This window comes from Mus musculus, chromosome 3 (assembly GCF_000001635.26).
Source record: "Mus musculus strain C57BL/6J chromosome 3, GRCm38.p6 C57BL/6J".
In the NCBI taxonomy this organism is placed as follows: domain Eukaryota; kingdom Metazoa; phylum Chordata; class Mammalia; order Rodentia; family Muridae; genus Mus; species Mus musculus.
Window position 1 is genome coordinate 63,942,299 of NC_000069.6, and position 23,927 is coordinate 63,966,225.

General features: G+C 38.4%; 2 protein-coding genes across 4 annotated transcripts in view; one reads left to right on the forward strand and one right to left on the reverse strand.

The window, feature by feature from the left end:
- Nucleotides 1-24: 24 nt before the first annotated feature.
- Slc33a1 (solute carrier family 33 (acetyl-CoA transporter), member 1) lies at nucleotides 25-22,435 on the reverse strand. Of its 3 annotated transcripts, NM_001272035.1 has the most exons (7): nucleotides 21,118-22,435; nucleotides 11,516-11,706; nucleotides 5,774-5,958; nucleotides 5,271-5,388; nucleotides 2,268-2,483; nucleotides 924-1,118; nucleotides 25-231 (listed from the first exon to the last, which is right to left on the reverse strand). In NM_001272035.1, the coding sequence occupies exons 1-6, from the start codon at nucleotides 21,890-21,892 to the stop codon at nucleotides 951-953; spliced, it is 1,653 nt and encodes a 550-aa protein (NP_001258964.1). In that variant the 5' UTR covers nucleotides 21,893-22,435; the 3' UTR covers nucleotides 25-231; nucleotides 924-950. The 3 variants fall into 3 exon arrangements, with proteins under 3 accessions (NP_001258964.1, NP_056543.2, NP_001317996.1); NM_015728.5 differs by having other exon boundaries at nucleotides 25-1,118; NM_001331067.1 differs by lacking the exon at nucleotides 11,516-11,706 and having other exon boundaries at nucleotides 25-1,118.
- The window catches only part of Gmps (guanine monophosphate synthetase), a 57,922-nt gene continuing 55,329 nt past the window's right edge, over nucleotides 21,335-23,927 (forward strand). Inside the window, exon 1 of the mRNA XM_011240078.3 lies at nucleotides 21,335-22,610. The gene's annotated coding sequence lies outside the window, so the exon portion shown is untranslated. The remainder of the gene's footprint in view (nucleotides 22,611-23,927) is intronic.

Genomic DNA, 23,927 nt, shown 5'->3' on the forward strand with positions numbered 1-23,927 from the left:
AATCTCTCTTTTTAAAAAAACAGCTTTGAGATTTATAGTGTTACTCATTTAAATTTTATTTAATTATAAGTTTACATTTTCTTCTCATGGTAATTAAAAAAAACTACAGTAAGAATGACATTAAATTTTTATTTTTACAACTCAGTCATAATCACAAACACACCACAAACTTGATCCCCTCATTAGTTGTCTGTGTGTCATGATGTATTTGTGACAAAATCATATGTAAACCTAGGGCAAGAGTTAACAAGAAATCAAAATAGCTTCCCCCAAAGGGAGGGAGAGATAGGGAAATCAATAAATTAAAAACCATAGCTCTCATTTTATAAAAAAATAGTTTGGATAATCTTTTTATAAATCTTTCATGCTTACAAAAGCAGAAAGTACATTTAAAATAGTTATTTTTAACAGATTCATTTGTACAATGTGGTTATAGTCAGAAAAACAACTCAATGTTTTAGTAGTCTACATTTTCTTTCAATCAAATTTCACATACATTTTTACAAATTTACAATTCAAAGTGAGAATTAACTTCCAATAAGGTTAATCTAGTTAGTGAGTACCTGCATATTAAGCTTTGCTCCACTTGATACATTGTACCAACATGTTAAATACGACTCAATGACAGGCACTAACAATACTTGGCAGCATGGTGACCACCCATGACTATTCCACTGCAGCTTAAAATATGCTTTGGTCAGTAAATTAACAGAAATCAAGTAATAAAACCAAAAGGGTTGTTTCCTAGCCTTAAGTAAACTTTCAATACATTGATAAGGCAAAGGAAAATATAATCAAACATACAAATACATCTGTACTTTTCAACTATTTGGCATTTTAAATTAAAAATTTCCTAAAACGGTATTTTACACTCCTACACACTGATTATCATTGCTTTCTTGGTAACACTAAGCTACAGTTACCTTCTAGAATGTCCAGTAATGTTGGCATCAGTTGTTCCTTTTGCACTTCCATGAGGATGGTCCTTCATCCTGTAACTTTTTAAATTTTGGACCAAGAAAGAACCACCAACCAAATCCAATGAGAACACAGATAATGGATTCCACATAGTAACCATCCAGAGCTGTAACACACGAGCCTCCAAGTTTTTTGCAAAGCTATAAAAACAAAATTATAACAAACATTCTATAACTTTTTTTTTTCTTATTGCTTGCTTTATAGAGACAGGGTCTCAGATGGCCTAAGCTAGCTTCAAACGATGTACCTAAGGATAACCGTGAACTTCTGAATCTCTCCTTCCACCTCTCAAGTGATGGGATTATAGGCATGCATCACAAAGCTTGATTGTAGGTGTGCATCCCAGAGCTCTGTGTGTGCTAGGTGAGCATTACACCAACTGAGCTATATTCAGGGCCCATATTCTGTGATTTTTTTTAAAATATGGAAACATTCAATAATTAATGTTTCTATTTTGTAATTAAAGAGATTAATCAAGTACATTTTGAGAAAATATTTCAATACTTCATTTATTGTAAATGGTAAGATAAATTGAAGTCTTATTTCCTTATTTTTGGACAAGGTCTTAGTACGTGGCTCACGCTTTTCTGTAATACAGACTGGCCTCATATTCACAATTCTCCTGCCTCAAACTCCCAAGTGCTAGGATTATAATCATATATCACTGTCTATGTTCATAAAACTTAATTTCTTCAATGATACTATTGAATTAAAAACAATTTTGAGCACTTACTACAAATAATAGTGATTTTCAAAATGGATTTTTTCATATTTGAAACTGTGAAGAAATTATCAATGAATTTACTATAGAAGTAGGTAAAATTGTTTGGTTTTTCTGAGAAAGGGTCTCACTGTATAGACTGGCTAGTCTGGCTAATCTTATGTAGACTAGGCTGGCCTGGGGCTCACAGAGTGCCACATGCCTCTGCCTCAGCTTATCTGGCCCAAGGGTAAGTTTACTTTACAGTGATTTGCCAATGAATCATTTTGCACTCAGCTTTAGCTACAGCTGCTGTGTTTAAGGAGCCAGTGGAGTCCCTTTCTTAGCACTCTAAAAGTTACTTATTATGTTTACAAGATGTATGCAGTGGAGCGACTCGTGGTATGGGAGAATGTCTTCCTTTGCTAAGAAGCTAGTCTTACTGATACTACCTTGTAATTACTCTTAATTATGGTAGAGCTAAAATAATGTATTTCCATATGAGAAACTATGAGTATGTGTGATTTTTAGACACAGTAATCATATCTTAAAGCTTATTCATGGTTATCTAAAACTAAAACTCACTTACTTCGATAGCATCAGGTGTCCGACAATTCTGGTTTGAAGCTCCTACACATTCCTTCACTGTGAGGGGATCCACTAGCCAAAGAGCCACTGTAGAAGGCCAGTTTCCTCCCAGATTAGACACAGTGTTTAAAAGGGTCATGTATGTTCCCCCAATAAGAGGATCACTGACCTTGGCATTGAAAGCCATTATCGACACATACATGCTGTACAGAGTGACCTGCAAGAAGAAGGGAACATTAGAAAGTTGGAAGGAGATTTTCTTTTCTTCTTTTCATTTTTCTTTTTTTGTAGGAAGAGTATTCAGAATTAAGCACAGGGGTGGGGGGCACCAAGCAGGAAGCATAAATTTGAGAGCCCTGTTTTCTGACATCAGAACTTATGATCAGGCTTACAAAACTGTGCTTAAATTAGGAACATCAAAATCATAAAAATTAAATTTTCATAATTTTTTCTGAACTCAATTCAACAAACATTTGAGTATACACTATAAGCAATACTTTAAGAACATGATACTATAAGGATGAATTTTTAAAAAATACTGCTCTTCTCTTGAATGTAGTATATGCTGGAGAAACTAGAAATAAAGAATTAAGATAAAACATACTAGAAGTGCACACACTGTACTCCTAGGATAAAGGTAACAGATTTATTCTACCATATACAGTCAAAGAAGACTGAAGAGAAAGTAAGAGGTAAGGGGCATTGAACGGTGCACACAGTAAGAAGCAAAATTCCTATGTGTTCTGCACCTAAATATATATTTATATATACATTTATATATCTTCATTATAGATGTAAATATAACAAAACATGGATATATATAGTTATATTTCTAAAAATAGTGATAAATGATATTGAAGAATATCATTTCAAAATTTATAACACAAACTAGAGAGATAAAAATTAAGAGACAAGAATGGAGACAAACATCTTTAATCCTAGTACCAGGGAAAAAGAGGCAGGAGGATTTCATGTTTAAGGTTGGTCTGGGACACTGAATCAAAAATAACAAAAAAGGGGTAAAATTAATTAGAAGGATAAATTATTTCCATGATAATATCCGTCTTAGCAGTGCTCTGCGATGTGTTTATAAAAGAGGAATTACAAAGTGAATGCAGAGGCAGAGAGAGCAGCTCACTGCACTGCTGGGGCAAAGTCACATCAAACTCAAGGACATCAAATTCCACAGAACTCAACAAGTGCCTTTCATGGTAAAGCTTTCTGGTAACTTTAATACATAAATCCCACAAATAGCAATGACTTTGGCCTGATCTTCTCAGTTAAAGTTTCTTAGTTACTTCCCAAAACTTAGGACAGCTGCTTTCAGGCAAGTGTGACGGCATCAAAAGTGATGGCACTGCTGCCATACACGATGCATGATGTCATGCATCATCCCTCATGTCTCAAGGCCTTGAACGCTTTTCTCCTTAAGGCCTAAGCGTCTCTGACTACACGTGAGAAGTTCTTCAAGGAAAGCAAAAGCTAAAGAGATAAGCCTTTGGACTATAATAATATAGTCCATACATTTCTTTTCCTGGGTCAATAGTGAAACAGTGAACGAACCAAATGCTTTTTAATTTTTATTGTGTACCTAGCATTAACTTTGTGAAAAACATAAAGGAAAATATATTTGACACACTGCCTTTAATAATTTTACAAACACATGGCTGGTTACATATGATAGACCAAGGAATTCTCATTTATTGATTGTTTTTGTTAGTTTTGTTTTTTGAGACAGTCTCATGTAGCCTAGGCTAGCCTCCAATTCACAATCCAGCTAATACTGCCCTTGAACTCTAGATCTTCCTGCCTCCACCTCTAAAATGTTGGGACTACATACATGGTATTACCATACCTGGATTCTAAATTATTTAACTGTGTGGGGAAAAAAATAAACAAAACTGTTGAGACTGTTGAGGTTTCAGCCAAGAAGTTTATATCTTACTTTCAAAGATTTAGATGAGGTTCTATTAAAAAATGCAGTGACTCTCTAATATATATTAGCAATATTACAGTTGAGTACCATTTACTTGAGTCCCTTATATTTAGAATCAAAACCCTCTTCTGAAACAGAAGTGAGGTTAAAGCAGAGTAGAGATCCCTTCCTTTGTGGACTGGAAGCACTTGTAACTCAGAAAGAAAAGGCAGTTTATCATATACTGCCAAAAAAATCTCACACTAAGCTTTTTAATACAACATCTAAGTCAAAGATTACAACCTTAAATCCAGTATCCATCTCTCTTATCGTAAGAAAAGAAATGAAATAAAATGAAAAAAAGAATCTAAACCCGAGCCACGTACAGTTGCTTACATCTATCAGCTCAGCACTTGGAAGACTGACACGAGGCAGGAAAATCAATGGGAGCGCTAGTTTCAGGCCAGTGTAAGCTATGTCGTGAGTTCAAAATAAACAGACATAAACAAAAGTTCTTCCCCCTACATCTAAGAACAGACCAAGGTATACTTAGTTTGCAAGAGTAAACGTAGTTGGAAAATATTTTTAAGTATAATAAATTTGTAATAAACGAACAATTTAAAGAAACATGAGTGGATAAATAAACTTAAAACTCCCTTTTCATGACTAACCCTCACAAAGTTGAAAGACATTTGACAGGTTCATCATCAAATTACTTTATTGTCTAACTCATAGGGAAATCTTCAACTTCATTAAAGTAGCTGTGAAAATGTTTCTTCAGGGACTAGAAGACAGCTCGGTATGTAAGAAAGCTTGCTCTACTACCACGGAGACTTGAGTTCACAACCTCACCCATGAGTGAGTGAGTGCCTGTAACTCCAGCTTTTGGAGCAGAAACAGACAGATCACCAGAGAGCTCACTAGCCCGCCAGCCTAGTGAAAATGGCAAGCTTCCAGTTTACTGAGAAACCCTGTTTCAAGGCAAGAAGAAGAGCAATAGAGTAAGACAGCCAACATCCTGCTCTGGCCTTTACGTTTGTGCCCAAGGGCCCACATACTCATTTCACTCAGCACTTTGCCTCCGCTTACCTGATGTAATGCATAACTCAGCAGCACTATAATATAGTAATATAGAGGGAATCCTCCTTGATGCTCTACTTTAGGAGTCCACCAAACAAGTAGAGCATATTCTAATCCAAGCAATAATCTGCAAAGAGAGAAACACTGAGTTGACATCCACTTTAGGTTAAAGAATAACCTGTATTAAAAATGGGTAGACCCAGGCATGGTGTCACATGTCTTCAATCTCAGACTCAGGAGGCAGAGGCAAATGAATCTCTGAGGCCAACCTGGTCTACACAGTAAATTCCAGAACTACCAAAACTACATACTGAGACACTGCTTCAAAATGACAATAATAAAACAAAATACTGCCCCCCCCCAACAAAAAGATGTGCTAAAAGACTTAAAAGAGAAAAAGTACACCCAAATGACACTGACGATGTTCATGCCTACCCAGTTTCGCCTACACAATCTACCCTGACATGCACTATTCTAAAGACAACTTGCTAGTTAGCAGGTTCTGTAGTTACCTGTAGGGCATGGCTTTGTAAAATATGTTCAGAGGCTGGGGACCTGCAGTATACTTGCTGATGAGGAGTGGCAGGATTATCTGCAGAGGGACCATTGGGACAGCTAGTAAGGCCAGGTGCTCTTTAGGCACCCCTTCTTCCACCAGCTTCAGGCCTGTCACAGCATCAGCTGCTGAGAAGCCAATCTGCAACATAAAACAGACGTGGCTGAGCTTCTCACACATGAGCTGCCTTGTCAGACACGTGCAGTCCTACAGACCTTCAATTCCATCATTGGCCCATCAGTCACAAGCGCACAGATGCCAAGTTATAAGAGGTATATTTTGCATTATGGTTTACTAACATTATGTACTGAAAACAATAGAAAATGCAATATTGGTACAACTGTAGATAGTTTTAATTACAACTAAATTTTCACTTTGAAAAAAATTAAACCAAGGCCTTTAATCCCAGTGTTTAGAAGGGGCAGCAGCTGTGAGTTCTAGGCCATCCTCATCTATACAGTGAGTAGCCTGGGCTACACTGTGAGACCCTGTCTGAAAGAAGAAAAACGAACAAACAAAACCCAAAACAAATATACAAATATACAACAACTAAAAGACAAAATGAAAAAACACCACCATCACCACCACCACCACCACCACCACCACCACCACCACCACCACCACCAAACTCCAGTTGGCTGAAGTGGGAAACCTTTAATTGCAGCATTTAGGAGGCAGAAGCAGGTACTTCTCTGTAAATTTGAGGGAGGCCAGGCTGGTCTACATAGTGACTTCTAGGATAGTCTGGGCTATATAGAGAGACCCTGAACAAACAAAATAAAAGCAAACCAAGCAACACCAGCTCAAACTACTACAAGTTAACATTTTACTCACTGCTTTGTGTAGCGTACATTTGTTAGTTCTGCTTAACTATAAATAATTTGATTCAAAGGAAGAATTACTGCCACATAGTTTTTGGTGATTTTTTTTATAAATTAGAATAAAAATTTCTAAGTATATATAACAATTAGAAATCGATTTGAAGTTAACAGTATACTAGAAGACAGTGCATGCCTTTTAGGACTAGCATTCAGGAGGCAAGGCAGCGGAATCTCTGTGAGTTTGTGGCTAGCCTGGTCTGTACAGAGCCAGTTCCAGGACAGTCAGAGCTACACAGAGAAACCCTAGCTTGAAGGGAAAAAAAGGTAGAAAAACTAAAAGTATAATTTAGATTAATTCTTAAAAACACCAATAAAGAGTAAGGATGATAAAAGCAGCAGGTGAAGTCTGAGATAAGACAGTCTCAAGGATCTCCTTGGTTGCAAAAGGAAACAGTAAGTTCCCAAAGTCGTAACAAAGTAACCAAGTATAGAAAACAATAGGGATAACACCATTATGTGGATCCCATACATTTCCCTGAAGACAATAAAATATTACTTCTGAGATACTCCTACCAATCTACACATAAACTGCATATAACATAATCTAAATTGAAGTGTAAACAGAAGGTCATTCTAGAGAAATCTGGTCTTTAGCTTTTGTTTGGTGGGGGTTTTGGTTTTATTTGGCTTATTTGTTTTTAAACAAAGTCTCTCTTGTAGCACAGGCTAACCTGGAACTGTGTAATCCAGGATGGTCTCATAGACATGGTACTCAAAGCAATCCTTCTGCCTCAACCTCCTAGATCCTAAGATTAGACATGTGAGCCACCATGCCTCCCTCTAAACAGGTCTGTATTCTTAGAAACAAACAAATAAACAAACATCAAAGTTGTGGTCAAACTTTAACCTACAGCATGCCGAAGAGGATCCTGAATTGTATAACAACCAGGAAGCATAAAATGAGAAAGACCATTTTCTGAACAATGGGTAAAACTAAGATATAAGCTATGGTTAGTGTGGTGGTTTGAATGAAAACGCCCCATAGGCTCTTAAGGATTGGCACTGTTAGGGGGTGTGGCCTTGTAGGAGTAGGTGGCCCTTTTGGAGGATTGTATCACTGGGGAGTAGGTAGGCTTTGAGGTTTCAAATGCCCAAGGCAGGCCCAGTGTTTCTCTTCTTGCTTCCTGCTAATCAAGACGTAGAACTCTTGGCTCCTTATCTCATGGCAAGTACCATGCTTTATGCCATGATGATAAAGGACTAAACCTCTCAACCTTTAAGCCAGTCTCAATTAAGTGCTTTAATAAGAGTTGCTGTAGTCAGGGTATCTTGTCACAGCAATGGAAGCCCTAACTATGATAGTTTGGCAACTCCCTTAATTTAAAAGGTTTTAATTATTCACTGAACCATATTGAATTTGTTTTGTTTGTTTTCTGAGACAGGGTTTTATGCTGCCAAGAAACTCAACTATAAAGCTGAGAATGACCCTGAACTCCTTCTGATCTCAATCACAAATGTATTCCACTACCAACTGTGAGCTACCATTTTTCTTAAATGATGTTTTGTTATCAAGAAATATGCACTTAAGTTATTTAGGAAAGCTTGTGATGTGCACCACTTATTCTGGAATGCACACACACACACACACACACACACACACACACACACACACACAATTTAGGGGCTGGATGGCTTAGCTACTAAAAGTGCTTACTGTTCTTCCAGAGGACCTGAGTTCATTTCTAGCATCCATATTATGCAGTTCACAGCAACCTATTGCATCAGGTCCAAGCGATCTGATGTCCTCTTTCTGGTCCCTGTGTTCTCCACATGAACAGATACACACATACACATAGGTTTTCCACTCAGGTCTCAGCTCTGTATGAGCTCTCCATTCACAGATAGTTATCTAGGTCTTCAGCATCACACATGAATTTCCTACTGTTGAGTGAACCTCAAGTCCAGTGAGATTATCTGTTGGTTACTCACTAAAGAAAAGTGCCACTATTATACTATTGTAGATATCTTGCCAGTCCAGTTTCTGTTGGGGTTCATATGCTTCACAGGATATACACAGAGGTAGGTCAGTGATTACCTCTCTCCCTTGGCAGCATGCACAGCCCTGTTTGATACTCTGAGAGCCAGTTTTCAGAGAGGCTTCTGGGTCAGTTCCTGTGCAGGATGTTTTATTTATTTTTTGTTTTTGTTTTTTGTTTTCCTAGCAGGATGCCTACCTGGCTGAGGCATAACTCCCTACGTAGACCATCTGGCCACAAACTCCATGTGGGTTGGGATTAAAGGCTTGCACCACTCCTCCCAGCTGTGCTGGGCTCTGAACTGTCAACAGCTTCAACAGTCCAGGGTAAGGGGATTGTTTCCCTTCCCATGCCAAACTAGTTTTCCCTTTCTGTCCTTGGTTTCAACTTCCTTACTTACAACAGTGTGAGTTCATTGTTTCACATTCTTGAAAACATGTAACTTTAATTTTGCATTTCTGTTCAGTATGTAGTGGCACCATGTTGTATTTATAATTTACATTTGCCAGATGGTTAAGGAAGTGGAGCATCTTTCATTTTCTTACTGGCTGTTTGAATATTCAAATTCATGTTTTGTCTTTAAATTTGTAAAAAGGAAAATATATTTATATGTGTATGTGTGTGTATACACACACACACACACACACACACACACACACACACACACACAGACACAGAGTGTCTTCTTCACATCTTCCTCCTCTTTCTTTCTTCTTTTCTTCCTCCTCCCCCTCCCTCTCCATCCCCCCACCCCCTTTCTTCTCTTTGTGGAGTCTTTGTGGAGGGAAGGTCATAAGGGTAGCTGGGCAGACCTGGGAGGACTGGAAAATGAGTGTGATCATGGTACATCTTGTGAAATACCTAATAATCAATAAAAATATGTTTTAAAAAATGAATTCCTCATTCTTATTACCTAATTATTTAATTTCTCAATATTTACCCATCAGTAATAAGCATATCTCCTCACCAAAAAAAATCATCTCCATGAATATTTATAGGACTACTATTCATAACAAACCACAACAATCTAAGTAACTCTGAAAAATAAATACTGGTATATTTACAAAATGGAATTTAAAGTAATGAGATGAACAAGCAGCCACTATAGATAACATCATAAATTAGACAAGAAGAAAACACAGTCCTAACTAACACTTGGGAGATGAGGTAGGGAGCTCAAGAGCTCAGAATTAAGCTTGTAGGAAGGCTGACTGCTAAGAGCCCTGGCTTCTCTTCCAGAATTCAGTTCTAGCACCCAATGGCAACTCACAACCATCTTCAGCTCCAGAGGATCCAACATCCTCTTCTTGCCTCCACAAGTGTAGCATACCTGTGGTACACAGGCATGCATGCATGCAAAGCACAGACATACACAAAAATAAATAAATCTTTTAAAAAATATTCACTGTCATCAGCAGTTACTTTCTAAGTTTGAAGACAGGCCCTGAGCTACATGATATCATCTCCTTAAAAACCCAGCACTTGGGAGGCAGAGGCAGGTGAATTCTGAGAGTTTGAGGCCAGCCTGGTCTTCAGAGTGAGCCAGGGCTACAAAATTAGACTCAGTCTCAAAAAAAAAAAAAAAAAAAAAGAAAGAAATAAAAAAAATCAAACAAACAAACCACCACCACCAACAACAACAAAAAACCCCAAAACCAAAAAGACAAGCATACATACTATTACTATTAATGTAATAGTACTTAATGTAACACACTTAAAAATATTAAATGATGCAGGAATTGTTTGGAGTAAGACAAAATAACTATAAAGTTATATACAGTATAATTCAATTCCACTTTAAACTGTATGTATAAACATATATGAAACATGTATATACAGATACATGCATAAATATAACAGAGAAAAGGAATTTCAAAAAGAATAACATCTCTCTGAGTTCAAGGCCAGCTTAGTCTATATGTTGAGTTCTGGACAAGCAAGGGGTTGTCTAGTTTAGATAGTGAAAACATATCTAAAAAATAATACAAAACAAAGAAACATGCCCCAAAACATTCATTTCCAAATGACATGACTTGACATGACTTGTTATCTTCCATGAACCTGCCTTCTAACTTTACTTTTCCATTATTAATAAGAGATCTTATTAAAACAAAAACCATGAGGCCTGTCAGAGCTGTAGAGTGTTCACATAGATGGATTTCAAAAGAAAACACTGTAAAAGTATAGGTGTTGGGAATAGGCTAGAGCCTATTATGAGAAAATATACTTGTTGATCTTTCTTCTTGTTTTTTGTTTGTTTTTTTCAAGACAGTGTTTTTCTCTGTAGCACTGGCTGTCCTGGAAATTGCTGGCTGTAATTATCTGTAAATGTGGCTAGCCTCAAACTCATAGAGATCTGCCAGCCACTGCCACCCAAGGGATTAAAGGTGTGTGCTACCACCACCCAGCTAAGCAAACAAATCTTAATGAGGAATATAAGTCACCAGTAATCTCATTTGTCTTCTGGTAGATTTCCTTTCAGGATTTTAAAATTGAATTCAATAGGTTTTAAATAAATCCCCATATAGTTCTTCATCTTTGTAAGGCACACTCACATACCCAGTATTAAGGGCTCGTTCCCTGCAACAGTAGAGAGCTTCATGGTGATCATTCTCATTCCAACCATTACTATTCACGACAGTAGCTTCACATTGACAAAAGTCTTCAAGATTTCAAGACAAAGTTTACTTAGAAGTGATATTTGATATCATCACTTTTAAAATATATTTAGTAGGCAGGAAATATTGCTTTGCATTGTTAAATTCTATGGTATTAGAAGAGGACTTATGGAAAGACATCGAAAGTATCCCATGATGATAAATTTGTTTAAACATCTCTTACCTTTGACGTTAGAATCAGAAGGCAAAAGGCCAGAACTGCTGGCATTTTTATAATTGAGAATAGCAGCTTGTAAGTGTCTGTGATCCCTTGGGTCTCTTCTTTTACTATTGACGCTTCTCTGTTTTCTTTTTTCAGAAGGGCTACTAATGTTGTTGTTATTAAAAATACAGTTCCCCAGAAAAATAGAAAATCTGAAATTAAGAGTGTTTTAGTTTATAATTAATTTTTGAAAATTAACTTCATTGATGCTAAATAAAACACAACTTTTCTTAACCTACATTTTTTTTTTAATTTTATGCTATAAACTTTAGGTTTGAGGCTTAGCAAATGAATGAAACAGTCCTGACTCTGTTAAGCATAGAGACTCAAAACTGACTGATACATATCCTGGGTCAGGGGTGAGGTTACAGATGTGATTGAATTTTGTATGACTATCTTGTCACTTTTTACAGAGAAAAAAGTAGGTAGGGTAAAGAAATGTTTTTATAGACCATAAGGTTCATTAGTTATACTTACATATCCAAGCATTTCTTGTGCTAAATTATGACAATGCAGATGATAAGAATGCATGATTGAACCAAGCATGGTGGTGCACACCTGTAACCCCAGCACTCAGGACACTGAGGCAAGTTTGAGGCTAGCCTGAGCTCCAAAGTTAATTCAAGGTCAGTCAGAATCACAGAGCAAGACCCTGTCTCAAAAAAGAGAAATAGACAGGGTGTGCTGGAACATACCTATAATTCTAGCACTTGGAAGATATAGCCAGCAGGATCACCACTAGACAGGGAGTTTAAAGCCAGCCTTGGGTATATGTAGCCCTGTTTAAAAATAAAACTAAATACTCCTTCCCAAATCAATCACATAATTATTTATATCAGATTTCCCCCCAGTCCCTTGAGTGTGTGTATGAGAGTGCAGACGCAAGTTCATGTAGAGGTCAAAAACCAACTTTGGGAAGTCTGTCTCTACTGTGGTTCTATGAACTGAACTCAGATGGCCAGGCTTGCATTGTATTTACCCACTGCATGATAAGTACTCTTTTTGCCAGCTCACATATTTCATTTTCTATTTCTACCCATCCTAGCATGTTAATATTAACCTCCTTGCAGTATCTATGACTGGTGACAGTGTACATTGTATTGTTTCACTGCAGGAGCTTTAACAGATGTATTGGTGGGAGAGAAGAATGACTAGAAGGATCTTCACCACAGCTAGAACGGACAATAACAAAGCACATAGCGTATAATATAAGTGTGCACAGCATTTTTACACATGTCCCCTCTGTAAGATACATTAGATGGTAAACTATCACATGCTGTTTGAGCTCACTGAGAAACTGGCTTTGGAGTTGCCCATTCCCCTTCATTCAGACCCAAATACATGTGCTCAAAGTGTTCCCAGTACTCACAACCTGGTGACCTGTAACTCCAGTCCCAGTGTGTCCCTGGCCTCCAAAGACACTTGTACTCACATGCAGATACTCGCCTACCCCCACATACACGATTAAAAATAATACAAATGAATCTTAAAATGAAATAAATGATTATTTTTTTAGAGAGTTTCACTTATACCAGTATTTTCATTAAGAAAGCCTTTGTTGGTGGTTTATAAGGGCTGCCAATTAAAAAAAGAAAGTCCAATTAAAAATCTTGTTAAGAGTTGAATGAAAAATAAAGAAGCTCCAGTTATATTTCAGGAGCTTCCTTTCTCTAGGGAAAAATGCAAGGAAAAACAATTTGCTCAGTATATCTTAACAATTTTAATGGAAAGAAACCATCTAGAATTTAAATTCCTTTATTTCATTGCCAACAGGAAGATGTTAATAAATTAAACAAGATTCTGCAATATGCATAGGTAAAACTACTTCAGACTTCCTTGTGCTTTAAGGGAAAAAGAACAGCATGAACAATGGAAAATAGTCACAATGGGACACTCACAGAGCCAGGATTCGAAGAGTCTCTGCACCTCACACATACAGCAGAGGGAAAAGTCAACAGCTCAGAAAGAAGGGCTTATTCACTGCTACAAACGTAACTATTAAAAACACTAACCATTTGCCTGTTTATTAACATCTCTTCCATAGCATAGTGTAACAATCACTATGTATATATGCCATCAGCTCTATAACATGACTGTCTACTGATGCAAGACCAAGATAACAAAGTTCATGTCACAGTTTCACAAGCATGAGTTTTGACTACATATTCTGAAGTGCCTATAAAAACTTGCCTAATGTACCTGTATATGCAGAAATTAAAAGCATGTAGCAATTCACTACTGATGAATAAAAGTATAAAGGCCAGCCAAATGGTGGTGCGCATGCCTTTGATCCCAGCACTCGGGAGGCAGAGGCAGGCTGGATCTCTGAGTTCCAGGCCAGCCTGAACTACAGAGCAAGTTCTAGTATTGCCAGTATCATGCAGAAAAAGGCTGTCTCAGAAACACAGAAACACAGAAACACACACACACACTCTCTCTCTCTCTCTCACTCTCTCTTCTACAAAGGCTAGTACCCTAGTGTTCACTATAAATTCAGGAGAAAAGCAGTACAACTCATTTAAAACTCAAGGTTGAGGGCCTTGGGAAAGGTACTTTCTTTATGAGCCTGACTACCGGAGTCCTACCTCTGGCACTCCAAAATGTTGTCTTCTGATCTCTCCATGGGCACACAGATAGAGGTGCATACACACAAATAAATATCAATCTAAAACATTTATGAATTTATTTTATGCATTTTCATTTAGAGTTCATAGTGTACTTTTAGAGAGGTTAGTACTTAACGCTATTGACATTCTCCAACATAAATCTTATAGGAAAATCTTACAGGCATGGTAGCACACACCTTTAATCCCAACATGTGGAAGACAGAGAGGCAGAGACAGATGGGTCTTTCTTAATTTGAGACTAGCTTGGTCTACACAGCAACTTCCAGACTATCCATGGCTGCATAAAACCTTGTCTCAAAAATTGAAACACAAGTCAGGTTCCAATATTCCTTTATAATTCATATTATTCTGTAAAACTATGAAAGCAACTAAAATGAAAAACAGCAAGAATACCGAGCATAGAAAGAGAATGAGTTATTTCCTAGGGGTTAGTACAAACATAAAACGCACAAGCAGTCCACATGGTGATACACACCTGTAATCCCAGCACTAGAGAGGCTAGTGGAGGACTGTGAATGTAGGGCTCAACTGGACCACAGACTAACATTTTGCCCCAATCAAAACAAAATGCCCATCTGTGCTAGAAAATACCATAGCAGGGCCTTTCAATACTGAAAGTGGACTTGCAAAAGCTCAGCATTTATCACAGGAATCAAGACTTGTTTTCAGATAGGAAAAGCCCCAAACTGGAAAGTACATAGAATCCTCCATTGGATGTATGATGAAATACTTGTTTAATAAATGAAATATTTCATATTACTGTAAAGAACAGAGAACAGAGAGGTGGTCCAGCAGGTGATGGTGTTTGCTACACAAACCTGATCCCCCGAGTTTCATCCCAAGATCCCACTGTGGAAGTAGAGAACTAATTCCTGAAAGTTGTCCTCTGACCCGCATGCATATTGTGGCACAAGTGCCCTGACTTATACACATACAGCATATTCATATTACTAGATAAAAGCTAACAAGAAACAAATCATGCTAATGCCTGCAACCACTAGGATGCAATGATGGCTCCTTCTGACTGAAGAGGGCCGTTTTCCAAAGGGAATATACTGCACAATCTCATCTGGACGCTTCTCTCATGTAACAGTTATAAATCAAAAGCAAGCCCAGCTCAGAGCGAACACTCGGAAGCCCAGCATTTGGAAGACTGAGGCAGGAGGACCACTACAAGTTTAAGTTCAGCCAGGTTATGTAATGATTTTAGGATGCCCAGGAAGACTATGCTACAAAGTGAGACTATCTCACTCAGTCTGTCCTCTAATGAAAGAAAGGAAGAAAGAAAAAAAGGAAGGGAGGGAGGGAGGAAGGAAATATATCAGATTAAGAATAAAAAGGGCATGACAACACAAAGTAATCTTAAGGTGAACTAAACAGTCAGCTATGATTGTCATACTAGTTACAAAGGAGTAAAACTGCACGGAAACACACATACACACTATCACATATACACCCATCCATGTTTAACTAGTGATATCTGAATTAAGTCTATAGCTTATATCCACATCAGTTTCTGGTTTGATATTTACTTTTTTATGTGCAGGTACATGTATGTATGTGTGTAGCAGACAGAGAACTACTTGTGGAAGAAAGCTTTCTTCCTCCATCTTGTGGAACACAGAGATTGAAACTCTGGTCCTCAGGCATCCTTAGGCACTGAGCCATCTTGCTTGACTCAATATATTAAGGCAATATTTTAATATTATACTATACATATGATGCTGGCAAGTGAAAGCTGAAGAAAGGTTCATCAGACTCCTCTGAACATTTCTTTGCAACCTCCTATGAGTCTAAGCTTACCTCTCTCTCTCTCTCTCTCTCTCTCTCTCTCTCTCACACACACACACACACACACACACACATACACACTCTAAATGAAAATTTAAAAACATGAAACTTAAATATATAAAAGTATTGGCCACACATGATGTACACCTTTAATCCATGTTCTTGGGAGGTAGTCTGTGAGTTTGAGGCCAGCCCAGACTACACAGTGAACTGCAGGTCAGGCAGAGCTACAGAGAAAAAGAGAGCGTGAGAGGGTGGAAGGGAGAGAAGGAGAGGAGAGAACCTGTCAAAAAAAGTTAATAATAAAAATTAAAAACATAAGACAAACTTTGAAGACTATGATAGGAGTAAGAAATAAAACTTTCAAAACCAAGACAATTTAGGATGCTTGAAAAGAAATTTGAATTTTTTTAGACATACTGAAATTACCTCTTTTGTTGAGTTAACTAATTTCTACTTACATTCCTACCAGTGGGAACAGTGAAAACAATGAAGAGGAAAAAAATAAATGTAATAACATGCATGTGCAAATTGTATATGTAAGACATATACAATTGTGTCCAAAAGGGTAAGCAAAATCAGGAGTTTCAGGTTTTGTGTTTTTAATTCTCTAGGAGCAAAATGGTCATCTTTATTTTGTCAACTAAAAATAGTTCCTATGAACACACTAAAAGTGAAAATAGGACACTTCTTATAATCAGTGAGGTCCCACAATTCGTTCATTGGTAAATTTATATGCTAGTAGTACAGTCCTCAGTTGCATGGCACCCTTTAACAACAGGACGTCTGGATTCAATTCCCAGCATCCCCTAAAACCAAAGTGAATTTCAGAATATACTTGAAATATATTATTTTTTAAGTACACAGTATACTGTGTAGAGGGGCCTTACATACCAAAGCATTTTCCACATACTACTTGGTAAAAAGAGCAGCCAGTACCTTCTTTCCTTTGCTTTGTGTTAAAAAAAAAAAAAAAAGTCTTTACAACCTTCTTTCTGAGGAGTGGGTCTCTGGTTTTAATTTTCCCTGAATCTACATTTGTTACTAACATTTGAGGATAAGTTCTAACTTTCTGTATTTGCTTATATATTAAAAGACTCACCATGCTCACTACCTGGTCTCTTTGGAGGCAAAAGAGAGGAACAAATTAAAAGGGTTCATATTATTCACGTTGAATATTACTTACCTAAAAAGCTCAATTTTACTTATGTGTATGTGGGTGTGTCTTATGAATGTACAGAATGTGTGCGCAGGTACCTGTAGAGAGCAAATGAGGCTGTTGGATTCCCAGAACAGGAGTTATAAAGACAGTTAATTAGTGTCCTCTGGAAGAGTAGTAAACAAGCGAGCTGCTGACCTAGCTCTCTAGTGCCTCCCTAAAAGTTGAAAATGTTTTAAAGTTTACTTTGAATTATGTGTAAGGGTGAGTGGGTGTTTGTATGCGTGTGCAGGGGCCTAGGCCAACCACAGACACCAGATCTCCAGAAGATGGAATTACAGGTGTTTGTGGACAATCCAACATGGGTACGGAGACCGTAACTTTAGTACTCTACAAGAGCAGTATTGAGCCCTTAACTTGACTCATCTCTCAAACCCAAAAGTTGAGTTTTAAGGTAAAAACCAAAATCAAAACAAACCAAACCCATGTTTTAAATTTTCTAAGATAAATCTTACTCTTAAAATGTTAAACCATAGCCGGGCGTGGTGGCGCATGCCTTTAATCCCAGCACTTGGGAGGCAGAGGCTGGTGGATTTCTGAGTTCGAGGCCAGCCTGGTCTACAAAGTGAGTTCCAGGACAGCCAGGGCTACAGAGAAACCCTGTCTTGAAAAACCAAAAAAAAAAAAAAAAGAAAAAAAAGTTAAACCATAAACTTTTCCATTTTTAACTCCTAGTATTAGAAAAAAGCTTTACCACCCATCAATGGTCACCTAACTTCTCCCCGTATGACTGAAGGAAAGGTAATATTTTGTTTATTATTGTTTGGGGGAGTAGGCTCTCTCCTTCCACTGTGGGTTCCAGCAATTGAAATCAGGTCTTGGGCTTGTGGTGCAAGCCCTTTTCAGGTGCGGAGCTTTCTCCCAGTGTAATCCTTTAAGCCTCGCATGAGTGCTAAAGGATGTAGTATAGCCAATATTAGAAAAACATACAAACAACTTATGACTTACCTATTTAGTAATGAACCAATTCAGCTTGCTTAAATTCTAAAAAGCATTTGTTTCATAAAAAGGTAATGAGTACTATAAGACAAATTTATTATTAAGGAAATATTGGTCTGCTTTCTTCCCTGTTCAAAATGCTTATCTTATAAATAGTGCTTTACCAGTAGATATAGGATTTATATCCATTACATTTTTTTCCAAAGAAATATACCCTCTTTTTCTCTGATCGACTCCTATATATGCATACTCATTTTAAAACAAATTTCAAAGTCACACAGGGGCTGGAAAGGTAGCTCAGCAATTAAGCGTACAGAACTGACATGGTGGCTCAGCCTAAGTCAGTTAAAAAATTAAAACTTTAACCTATCATTACTAAGAATCAGGCATTCTAAAAGTGGGTGATGCTTTCAGATAACTTGGGAATCACAATGTTATATTTGTCCCATAAAAAAAAGCCTTATATTAAGATAATTCCATCTTAAGGTTTTCCTTGAGGATTCCACTAACTTCTTACCAACTATAGACAAAATATCATATTAACAGTTACAAATACCTAACTCCAAGTCCATCTATCTCTTTCTTTCCTTCCTTCCTTTTCTTTCTTTCTTCCTTCATTTCTTTCTTTCCTTTTCTTTCTCTCTCTCTCTCTTTCTTTCTTTCTAAACAGGGTTTCTCTGTGTAGCCCTGGCTGTCCTGGAACTCACTCTGTAGACCAGGCTGGCCTCCAACTCAGAAATCCGCCTGCCTCTGCCTCCCTCGTGCTAGGATCAAAGGTGTGCACCACCACTGCCTGGCCCATCTATCTGTAAATAGCCTCTTGACAACATTCTTCTCATTATAGAGAAGGAAAAGCCACATCTGTCATCCTTCTGTCCTGTTCATTACTTACTCCTCGCTGTTTAAGGGTCTGTCTTTGCCTCTAGAGGTTCTTGGAAAACAAATGGAATGAGAGAAAAGGTTCAGAACTGTTATGAAGCTATAAAAAAGCAGTCAATATAACCAAGGTTGTTTCCTCCAGATCTTATCTCATCCCATCTTCCTGTTCTCAATTTGCTGTCTATAGAGCACTGCTTTTTAAATGTCCAAACCATTCCTCAGTATATTCCTTCTGTAGTATCCATAATTAATTACAGAATTACAATGTTTTTAAAAGGTTTATGTTCATGTGTACTAGTATTCTGCCTGAATGTAAGTACATGCACTCTGCATTCTTGGTGTCTGTGGAGGCCAGAAGAGGGTACTAAATCCCCTAAAACTGTAGTTACAGAAGGATGTAAGCCACCATATGAGTGCTGGGAACCAAACTTAAAACGTCTGCAAGAGCAACAAGACCTTTTATCAGCAGAACCATCCTCAAACCCTTGGCTGTTTTCTTTGTTTCAAGTTACGGTTTCCAATACACAGATTTTCTAGATACTGTTTTTATCTTCTCTTTAACTACCTAGGCAACGATATTTCCTTATGATTCCACATTCTTTAAATTCCTCAGAACCACTAGGTAGTTAAACTGGGCATGGTGGTGTACATAATTAACTATATGTGTCCTTAGGGAATAGAAGTCTAAGACCAGTCTAGACTCTTGTTGAAAACTAGGGGCTAGACAAAGGTCAATAATAGATTCCTAGCACTGAGAGAGGAAAAAAAGGAAAAAGTCCCACTGGTTAATAATGGGATTGAGACTTAGCACAGTAGAAGATGGCTTCCCTTTTATGTAGAAGTACTAGGTTCATTTCCCAGAACCAGGAACACACAAACAGAAACAGAATACACAGAATATAGTTATGTTATTACCAAATTACAGAAACCTCAAAACTAGTAATGTGGTTATGTGTAAGCATTAAAATTAAAAACTCTTTAACTTAAAATGTTTTAGACTAAATCATAAGTCAACTATGGATAGAAATTAATTAAAGTAAGCTATTTTAGAATCTTCTGGAGAACAAAGTTCAAATTCCAGTTATACCAAAAATAAATAAATAAAAAGAAAAAAAAATCACACCAGCTTACATAAAGGTTTAACTAATAATAAAGTCAACTGTTATCTCTACCATGGTCACTGGCCGGCTATTCTGGGCCTCAGCAATGTTCATCTCTACTGTTCCTAGTTTGCACAGACAGTCTTTATTTGCAGTAGGTCCTCAGAATCCTGCCACTTAGCCAATTCCAGAATGCTTATATTAAATACTCTTCCCATTCAGTAGATGGGTAAATGGGGACTACTTGTGAAATAAAGGTGGAAAAAGATTGAAAAGCAAGAAAACATTCACCAAAACACAAAAGAAAAAATGTGAACCATATGACCCACATTTTAAAATGTATACTTCTGTGTCAGGCAAATGTCCATGGATCTTTAATTCAGAAATTTTGTGATTCTATCGGTTGCTTTTTTCCTATTCACTAAAGAGTACTGATCAATATGACTGTGTTAATAGGCTGACATAAGGAATACTTGAAAGAAGCACACTTTAATAAAACAGAAAACATACTTAGGTATCTATCATATAAGTTCCCAGTAAAATTTAAAAAGCCAGCTGTAGTGGCACATGCTTGTAATATTAGCACTCGGGAGGGTGAAGCAGGACTGTGTCTCAAGCTGGATATATAGAGCCTTTTAAAAATCCTGTAAACAGAATTCAGAAAAAATTCAAAAGCAAGCAGAAGGACAAACATCAAATGGTTTCTCTTCTAGAAAGAATCTGGAAGGAAAAGAAAAATGTGTGTGTGAACTGTTTAAAGGAAGACGACTAGGAGGTAGATGTAGAGAACAAGGCTGTGTTATGGAAGTGATTGTGAGCAAAGTATGAAAATCTCATAATGGAATCCAATATTGTGTTAATTTGAAAGGGAAATGAAGTAAAATATCTTGTGCATCATTAAAAGTAAAAAATGTATGCAAACAAATGAGAGCTCCCATCTGATGTTTCATCAAAAGCATTCATAAGCATAAAATAAACCTAACAGTATAATAGTTTTAAGTACACTACCTGAAAGGGTAACGATTCCCCTGGGTTGAGGCTGAAACCGCAAGTATTTGTTACAAAAGTCAGCAGATTCAAGAGCCAAAAATAAAACATTGCCCAAAAAGTAGCCAGCTGTTTGGCCCACAGAATTGCATGTCGAAGCATAGCCCACGTTTTCCCGGGATAACATAGTTAATGCCCAACCATCCACAGCGATGTCCTGTGTGGCAGCCAGGAATTCAAACAAGAAGAATGTCACAGTGAGAGCAACTACATCCGGTGTTCTGCCATCAATATTTCCGAGCAAACGGTCCACTTGAGTGGATAAATATATCATGAAGATTCCTAGTGTATACTGAGTAGGGACAAGCCAGGACTTGCGACGACCAAAGTTCTTAAAGTAGACGGCATCAACCAAGGGAGCCCAGAGCAACTTAAGACTGAATGGCCAGAAGACAAAACTGAAGAAAGCCTGATCTGTATAGCTAACATTTTTGCTTTGCAAAATGAGGGGGATGCTCCCCGCCAGGCCTAAGGGAATGCCCTGAAGCACGTAAAGAAAGAGTAGTAACAAAATGCTACTTAGTTCGGATCTATAGCTCCGCGGGGCTTTAGGTAAGTCACCAGGGCCGGCATCACCTAGAAGAACTTCCCGGTCCCCCTCCCCGCCCACCGAGTCTCGGCGACTGTCATCCCAGCCGCCCGGTGGCAGCGGGCCACTCTTCATATCCAGAGCGTGGCTAAACATGCCTGACCGCCGCTGCCGACTGCTGTCCTTGTGGGAGATGGTCGGTGACATATCAGAGACGACGCAGAGCCCGGTGTGTGGGGGCCTGAGGCTGGCGTTTTGATCAGTCTAGTCCCAGGTCCAAGGCAGTCTCTCTGGACCCGGGTCACGGTGGTTCAACGCCGGGAGGGCGGACGCGGAGAGACTGGTCGCTGTTTTGCAGCAGGGAGCCAGATCCCTGGCAGGTGGCCCAGGCGAAGCCTGGGTCGCTGCCCACAGGAGCGACTTCAGGGAGCCGGCAAGAGCTCCCCGTGCAGCCGCACCCGGCTTGAGGCTGGCGGAGCGTGCCGTGGCGCTGCGACGGAGTCTGGCTCTTAACTGCAGCGGGGACTCGAACGCTCTCTTGCCCGTCCACCAGCTGACACTGCAGCGGGCACCCTCCTCAGTAGACACCAGAGGTAAAGGATAACTTCCTGCCTCGCGCTTCGGGAAGTGGTTCCCTGCCAAAATGGGTTCCGTGCCTCCCGACGGAGCCAGCGAATCAGAACAAGTTCCGGTGGCGGCGACCGCGAGCAACGTTTGCTAGGAACCATTAATTCCCTCGATTCTAACCCCGAGGGAGGAATAACGCCAGCGTACCGAGCGTCCAGGACGGAACGTCTTAACAAACCCGGTTCCGTTTGCGCATGCGCTTGCATGGAACTCGTGTGCCTCGGCCATTGGGCCCTCGTCGCCACGTGAGCGCGGGTTTTCTGGATTGGCCTAGGCCTTGGTGATAACATTGCACAAGGTCTGTAGGCGAGTTTGTACTTATTTAATTCAGTACATAACTTCCAGGCTTGTAGTTGGGTAATAATGCTGCTTTGTGAACCTGCAGTTACTAAGCTTTGGTGTCAGGTTGTGGGTCCTTTATGCCCGACTAAATGGAAACACTCCTACCTAATACACAGAACGAATAAGGCTGTCCATTTCCCCCAATGTCAAGGAAGAAATGTAGGGGAACGCTAGATACACAGAGTGAAGGAGGTAAATTTCAGTCTGCTGCATCTTATTTTTTTGCCAATGGAAACGTCTCGAAACCACCTTTCTCCTTTCATGTCATCCATGGTTATGCATTTTAAGTGCATAACGACGCACTTCTTCGAGTTTTGGTGAATCGTTGGAAGCTCTTAGAGCTTGAAATGTTGAGATACTAGATTTAGTATTTCAGTGATAACAAAGAAATAAGTTTTCCAAGAATTTTATTGGATTCATAATTGGCCAGTTTTTCAAATGCCATTTCAAGTGTAATAGTACATGCTTTCTTCATTAAAAACAAAAACAAACCATAAATTCCCTTGTGGATTTGCTGCCTTCCCACTTTTCTGATTTCTACAGCTTATTAACCACTTAGCTAATTTCCCATGTTCTCTTCTCATTTCTCCCTGGGTCCTTCCTTTTCCTCTCCTCCCCCTTCTCTCCAGCTCTTGTATGGTCATAGAAATGTGAGACTTTGCTTATTATTATTATTATTATTATTATTATTATTCGTCTTTCATTTTCATTGTATTGATACTGAGTCCTGGGTTACATAAGCTAGCATATGTACCCAGGCTGGTCTCAAACTTATGGCCATACTCCTGCCTTAACTTCTAGAGTCCTAGGATTCTATACATGAGCCACCACACCTAGTCTGATATACTTCAATGAAAGAACACAGTGACCATGAAGTCTTCTAATCTTTGTTAAAGAGAGGAACAGAGTTGGTTGTGGTGGTGCATGCTTGTAATCCAGACTAGTCTATAAAACGAGTTCCTGGCCATCCATGGATATATAGCAAGTCTCTGTCTCAAAAATTGGAGTGGAAAACAGTTTATAGTGTTATCTATGTGAGACCAAAAGTCTCTATTTTTTTCAACAGGATCTTACTGTATGGTCCTTACTGGCATGAAACTCACTCTGTAGACCGGGCTGGACTTGATCTTACAGAGATCCACCTGCCTCTTACTCCTGAACGCTGAGATTAAGGGATGGACTATCTCTCCTTTTTGTTTCTGATTTTCTTTTCTTTTCTTTTCTTTTCTTTTTTTTTTTTTTTTTTTTTTTTTTTTTTTTTTTTTTTTTTTTT

Bases quoted from the DNA above. Each gene is read 5' to 3' on its own strand.
- Slc33a1 (NM_001272035.1), bottom strand. From the start codon at position 21,892: ATGTCACCGACCATCTCCCACAAGGACAGCAGTCGGCAGCGGCGGTCA. The intron at 11,707-21,117 runs GTAGTGTACTTA...TCTTAATTTCAG, and splicing joins GGGAATCGTTACCCTTTCAG to ATTTTCTATTTTTCTGGGGA. The intron at 2,484-5,270 runs GTAAGCGGAGGC...TTCTTCTTGCAG, and splicing joins TGAGTTATGCATTACATCAG to GTCACTCTGTACAGCATGTA.